Here is a 7,119-nt window from a genome sequence, read left to right as displayed (position 1 = left end):
TTGTTGCCAACGCTACAGAAACAATATAATTTAAGTACTGTCAAAGATTGTAAGTTGTAATTTGCCTACACGTTAATTGTTTTACTTTTTATCTATACGAAGTACAGTGTTACCTCATTTAAGAATTGCAAGATACGACATTATGTTCCTATTTCTCTCTTTGTACCTAATATCATGTACGAAATCCGCTAGTGTGATTCTTGAGATTATACCAACAGCAGGAGTCAATACAATAGACATATTTCAAATAAAGATTCGTGATAAATCGCAATAAAGAGAACGCCAGTAGGGGAAGTTATACCCATCCACATGAAATGTGCATTCGACATAACACTCACGCAGTGTTGCCAATTCAGCGGTTTTCCCGCTATATGTAGTTTTCGGCGTTAGTTTAGCGGGTAAAATTTATGAAATTTGTATTGCTGATATAGGGATTTAGCGGGTATCTTTAGCACTCACAGCAGCAAAATAATATACCGGTAATTTTACATTGACAATATAGCAATTTAGCTGTTTCTGCACGGCTTCACAGCGGATTTTTAAGAATCGAGTTCGCAACACTGCACACACGTTGTGTGTGCCTGGTGAGCTAGTAGGGGAATGGTGGAAGGGGTGGTTGGCGGAGCTTGTATGTTCTGCTTCATGCGATTTTCCCGAAATTTCACCAATGTAATGAGCGAGCATATTATATCTGCAATCAAGTTTCAAAGAAACATGACTCGATGTACGACGTTTGCGTCTATACATAAGCTGGCACCTATGGCCAATATCGTTGAAAATACGTTTTTCAAAAAAAAAAAAAAAAAGAGAGAGAGAGAGAGAGAGATTCTATGTTCCTGGCTCAATCCACTAAGAAAAATGATGTTTCATTGTAATTTTATTTAGGCCCTAGCTTCTTTCATAGATGTGCAAAACGTATGACGTCACACAAGAAAGCTCTGTTTTCTATGGTTTGTCTCTTTGACACTTCAGCCTTTTTTATGTCCAATCTTAAATTGACGCGAAGGTAAAAAAAAAAAATACAAAAATTAATAAGAAACGGAAGACGTTTCGTACTATACCAACATTTTGTGCACAACAAAATCTGTCGCCAAGAGAGCTATTGAGCATTCGCCACGTGGGAACTGTAACTTTGGCAACTCAACCGTTGCAGTGGCGGCTCGTGGCTTCTAAAATTGGGAGGGCAGTTATTTACATTTCTAACTTTCATAATTGAAACATATTAACAGTCTATGTACAATAATAGCGAGGAAATGCATAATAAAAATACAGTAGATTTCAAAATAATTAAGCTTACCTAATTAATTTCCTTGTAGATGAAGTCCATCCGTCTCTCCTTTTGTTCAGTAAAATGATTGATGACATGTTCTTTGAAGTTAGGAATGGACAGTAGGCCTAGGTCTTTTTCAATAGAACACATGGCTAATGCACTATAAGTCTATATTCCTTCATTATATTCCTAGCGAAGGTTCTGATTCTACTGAGAGTTGAAAAACATCTCTTGCACTTTGATGTAGATTGTAGTTATAGGAATCGTGCAAATAATCTGTAAGAGTTTCATTGATTCCAGTAAAAGAGGTTCTAAATAGCTTTCATAAATGCAAGAAATAAGTGTCAAAGCATCTGATGCATTTGCAAAATCACTGCCATAGATGACGGTCAATTCCTGCCAAAGTTCTATTGCTCTTATTGTATTTAAGCTGAACAACAATCATGAATCACTGCCACATAAAACTGACTGATATAGGCTATATCCATTTTGCACTGCAACACACATCGGTTCGGGGGGGGGGGGGGCAGCAGATGTTTTGTTCCAATTCGGTTCGATTCCACGAAGTGGGAATGGGCCTTAAGTATGTTGTCTCCTTCCCCTCAACTACAATATACTCCTACTTCTGACACTCCACAACCCGTCAATAATTTCATGAATTCGGACAGATTTCATAGAGTCCACATGCAATGGTTGTTGAAAACACTGACTTTTATTTGCTAGCAAGCGTTGTGAAAACATTTTCATCAAAAGTGAGAACTAAAATAGGAAAGTATACGAATATACATACTAGGTTCAAAAAGTTCCCGGAATTTGCTATTATCATAGAAACAACGTACCTTAAACACTATTCCACAGTATTCCCTTCAAAATAGTTGCCTTCCGCAACAACACACTTTTGCCAACGCGTGTAGAGTTCCTGGAAGCAGGCTGGAAGCCATTTTGTGAAACCCGTCTTAGTGCTCTCGTCGCGTTTGCGATAACCTCTTCAGCATTGAACCTCCGTCCTTTCAGATGACTTTTCAGACGGGGAAACAGGAAGTAATCAGGTGGTGAGAGATCAGGAGAGTATGGTGGGTGATCCAAAGCAGTTATGTTGTGCCTGGCAAGAAAATTCTTTACAATAATTGCGCGATGAGCAGGTGCATTGTCATGCATAAGGAACCAGTTGTTTTCTACCCACTTTTCTGGACGTTTCCTTCTCACTGCGTCCAGGAGGCGACGGAAGATTTCTACGTACAATTCTTTCGTTACAGTACGACCTTCTGGAATGAACTCATGGTGGATGAGACCCTGAGAGTCGAAGAAAACTTCCAACATAACTTTGCCTTTGGAAGTGTCCCTAGGAAATTTTTGCTTCCGAGGAGATGTTTTCGATTTCCACTCAGATGACTGTCGTTTAGGGACTGGGTCGTACAAGTAGTACCAAGTTTCATCACCAGCAATAATTTTGTTTAAGAAATCACCATCTTCATCAGCCATACTGATCATGTCCCCAGCAAGAGTCATTCTTGTTTCTTTCTGTTCTGCCGACAACATTTTCGGAACTAACTTCTGAGGCACGTAATGCATGTTGAGATGCTTGTGAAGAACATTGTGTACACTTCCGACTGATATTCCGACCTTTGCTGCTATCTCTTTTATGGTTTTACGTCGGTCGTCCCTCACAACATTACGCACACGCTGAGCGATTGCTTCATTTGTTGCAGTTGTTGGTCGGCCGCTGCATACGTCATCTTTGATGCTATCGCGGCCACCAGAAAAGCGTTTATGCCAGGCATACACTTGAGCTGCTTCGCCATATGCTTCTTCCAACAATCTTAATGTCTCTGCAGGAGTTTTGTGTATCAAAACACAGAACTTGATGTTTGTACGTTGCTCTGTGGACATAATTACAAAATGCGACGAACAAACAAAACACTATGATAAACAATTGCCTACAACTCAAAACCAACAATCGCCATTATCAACACACTTAAAGAAAATGACATCATGAATGTTACCAAGAAAACAAATGTATAATATCCCTTGTTATATATTAATACGAAAAATGGTAGTAAAATTCCGGGAACTTTTTGAACCTAGTAGTATATTTTTAACTTAATATGAATCTTCATAGTACTTACTTTCCTTTGTTTTTCTTTAGCAGGCGGGAGGGGGGGCGAGCATCGCCCTAAAGTCCTTTAAAGTCAGCAGCCAATGACATAGAATATGACTTTTTACAGCCACATAGCCATATATCATTTCATATCATCCTTTAATAAAACGTCATAATACACTTTTTTTTTTCTTATCAGGCTGTTTAAATTAGGAGTTGATTTACCTTTGTCAACTATGCCTTTCTTTTCAGCAAAACTATGGCTGGAAAAGAAATGACTCAGAAAAATCTCCTATAAGATAACATCATTCTTCCCCCATGATAATGTTTTAGTTATTCTTGTAACGTGTAACAATCAGCCTCACATTCAACCAGCCAGCATTTAAAATATTTAAATGGCAATAAATTAAAATTAGTCTTGAACTATATACGTCAACTTCCAGTGAGATTACACGCATTTAAATTGTGATAAATTAAAATTATTGTTGCATTATATAAAACAACTTAAAATAAAAAAAATGAGATTACCGAATTTACAGGGCGTCCAGCACACACCTTGAACACCCTCAATATACGTCTCTGATAATTATCTCCTCTATCATCTCTAAAAGTTTATAACATAATCACTGAATCACCCTGTAATATATTATAAACCTGTATTTATATTATTGTTTAATATGTCATTTTACGCTTATATATATTGAACTAAATCTATTTAATAACATTATAATTATGTTATACATATTCTTCCTTCCTTTTCCTGTCTTAACCATGTAACTTGTAACATTTTCCAATGTGTGTGTGTGTGTGTGTGTGTGTGTGTGTCCAATGCCCACCCACTTCACTTGCATGATTTGGGTTCCGCATACTGCAGTTAGATGGCAGAACTGTGACCCATTTTCTAGTTGTACACCACTTTGGCAGGTCACACTGTACAAGATGTGTATCTGTGGAGAGTTAAGTCGTGTACTAGGGTGAGTGTATGTGTAAGTGTTCGTGTAAGTGTAGCGTAGGGAATGAGTGATGATGATGAAGATGAGGAAGGGAGAAGGGGAAACCCGGTGCCGGCACATAGCCTACTCCTGTCGAATAGCACCAAGGGGGCCACCAGGCTTAACGTCTCCATCCAACGGAAGAATGACTATCAACAGTGACATATGCCTTCTCTTCATATGCACTGCGGAGAGTTTGGAATTTAATGCAGGCATACTGGTGCACAATCTAGTGATTATAAGTTGTGCACCGCCATCTCTCTTAGTCCCGAGGTAGAAATTTTACATGAAAATTTCTGATCCTGCCAGGAATCGAACCCGGGCCAGCTAGTCTGGAGGCAGACACGCTACCACAGAACTAACTCGGTGGACACATTTTCCAAGTCGACCTGGTTGGCGAGTTGGTATAGTGCTGGCCTTCTATGCCTAAGGTTGCGGGTTCGATCCCGGGCCAGGTCGATGGCATTTAAGTGTGCTTAAATGCGACAGGCTCATGTCAGTAGATTTACTGGCATGTAAAAGAACTCCTGCGGGACAAAATTCCGGCACATCTGGCGACGCTGATATAACCTCTGCAGTTACGAGCGTCGTTAAATAAAACATAACACATTTTCCAATGATGTACTTTATTTTGTATAATATTCTGTGTTGTAGCAAGCTCAATGTAAGTAAGATTTGTAAAATAAAAACAGTAGATTTTTAAAACTTTCTTCGAATGGATGACACGTATAATGAATTGCTACAATAAAAAAACAAGGTATTGTAATGAAATAAAATGTTCCTGTACCGGTACAAGAGAGATTGTGACTAAGATTTGCAGAAACTGGAGCAAGTTGAGATGATTAAAGTTTGAGATATCCCTGAGACAAGGCATATCTTTCTGTGGTTCAAAAATATCCTTTCAAACTTCTTTCTCCTTCTCCGTCAGTTTTGATACCATACTTGCTGTACTCAACTTATTCCTAAACGTCATACCTGATGGCAAATCAGTCCGATCATGCTATACACGACCCAATTTGCAGGGTCTTGGGAGTGGGGGAGCCTGCAGATCGGGTGGTTCTCTGAACCAACCACCCAAGACGAGTTTTGTCGTCCCAGCAAGCCTACAGACCATCCGATAGGCAGAATCTCTGAAAATTGGACTTTGGGTCATGTGTAGCCACTTTTAAAAAGTACCTTTAAAATATTTTATTAGTTCAGATTTATTCAGGAAGTATACACGTAGTGAATCATATTATGATTTCAATTTCTGCACCTACACTCTCATTAATGAACTTCCACAAATTATTAATGAACTTCATTATTAAGTTTCTTCTCTCAGTGTGCATGGGTGCAGCACAGTACCATCTTCAACTAGTTTTCTTTTTATCGGTTAAATATTCTCGATATTTAGTGTTTAGTTTCTCCATTTTTCATCATAATAATCAAATATCGTGTCACTACGGCTTTTATTCCGCATTTAAAACTTTTCTTTCGCCTCCTTCACATGTGCTGAATTACCTCTCAGGTACTGGTAGATTATAAGTAACATTATCATGTTCAAAAAAGAATAACACTTCTTGCCTTCACATGTTTTGAAGAAAATACAGAAGAGTCAGACCTGTTACTTTCTAAAACAACTATTTCTGATATATTAGTATTATTTTTTACGTTTTCTATTGTTAAAGAAGGTAATGTTGGTCTTGTATGTCTCGTGTATTGGGATTCTGAAAATAAGGAATGAAAGCGTAAGTTATAACTTATAAATATTATGAATTATCAACAACATTTCACATATCGGTACATTTACAGTAATGGATCTTTACTAGTGTTGTGGGATTTAATCGATTAATCTTATCGATTAATTGGTCAATTTCTGTTGTAAGATTAATCGATCAAAAATATTTGATCGGATAATCAAGTCGATTAAAATTAATCAGTTGTACTTTATATTAATTAATATTTTGTTAATGCAAACTCAGACTAAAAGTTCCGACAATATTCGTCTCTCAGAAATTACTTACTTTAAAGCATAATAGTATCGTTATATTGTAACTGAAAAGCAGGTAGTAGGTAGCATAGGGAAAATCCTTGCACAAACACTTCAGAAAGAAATGAAGATATGAAGACAGTGACCTGGTCTATCCCTACTGGAAGTTGAAACACAATGCGAAACTCTTATCAAGTTTTATGGTTTTTCAAGACAACATCTTGTTGTGAGCTCGTCTTCCTAGCATATGAAATACATACTTTTTTGTTGGTGACAGAGTAACTATCTTCTTCTCTTTCTAAAATTTTGTAATCCGATTACAATAGGGCCCGGTCTGCTATTTTAGTCGCTGCACTAGTGCGGTTTCTTTACTAAGTCTGTAGATGACGCTTGTGTGTTTAGTTTGCTAAAGAAAAAACAGATTTTTGTGAAAAGTGAAAACTCCATTATGTCATATGAGAAGTTGAGAGGTAAACTTGGGGAAACATTTGGATTTAAATTGAACAATCGTGGAGAAGTGCTTGACAGAAAAAAAAGTTTTATCGTTTAGTGATGCAGGAAACATTGTTACTAAACACAGAGCAGAACTTAATTCGGTATTAACTAGAGGAGTCTTCATACTTTTTTTATTTGTGTTTGTCTCAAAAATTCCCGGATAAATTGACACAATAAATTATAAGCATACGTAATAAATATGTTAGTAATTACCTAAAATAGTATTATTTTGTAATATAACGATACAGTATGTACACATACAGGTATACAAAATTGTATACTTAGCACCAAACAC

General features: G+C 37.3%; 1 protein-coding gene across 1 annotated transcript in view; it reads right to left on the bottom strand.

Annotated features, from left to right (window-relative positions):
* Positions 1 to 5,014: 5,014 nt before the first annotated feature.
* Positions 5,015 to 7,119, bottom strand: part of LOC138695822 (uncharacterized) — a 40,716-nt gene continuing 38,611 nt past the window's right edge. Inside the window, exon 9 of the mRNA XM_069820075.1 lies at positions 5,015 to 6,066. Coding sequence (XP_069676176.1) covers positions 5,900 to 6,066 — 167 coding nt within the window. The 3' untranslated portion in view covers positions 5,015 to 5,899. The remainder of the gene's footprint in view (positions 6,067 to 7,119) is intronic.

The sequence above is a fragment of the Periplaneta americana genome, chromosome 3 (genome assembly GCF_040183065.1).
Source record: "Periplaneta americana isolate PAMFEO1 chromosome 3, P.americana_PAMFEO1_priV1, whole genome shotgun sequence".
Classification (NCBI taxonomy): domain Eukaryota; kingdom Metazoa; phylum Arthropoda; class Insecta; order Blattodea; family Blattidae; genus Periplaneta; species Periplaneta americana.
This window is presented reverse-complemented; position numbering and strand designations above follow the sequence as displayed.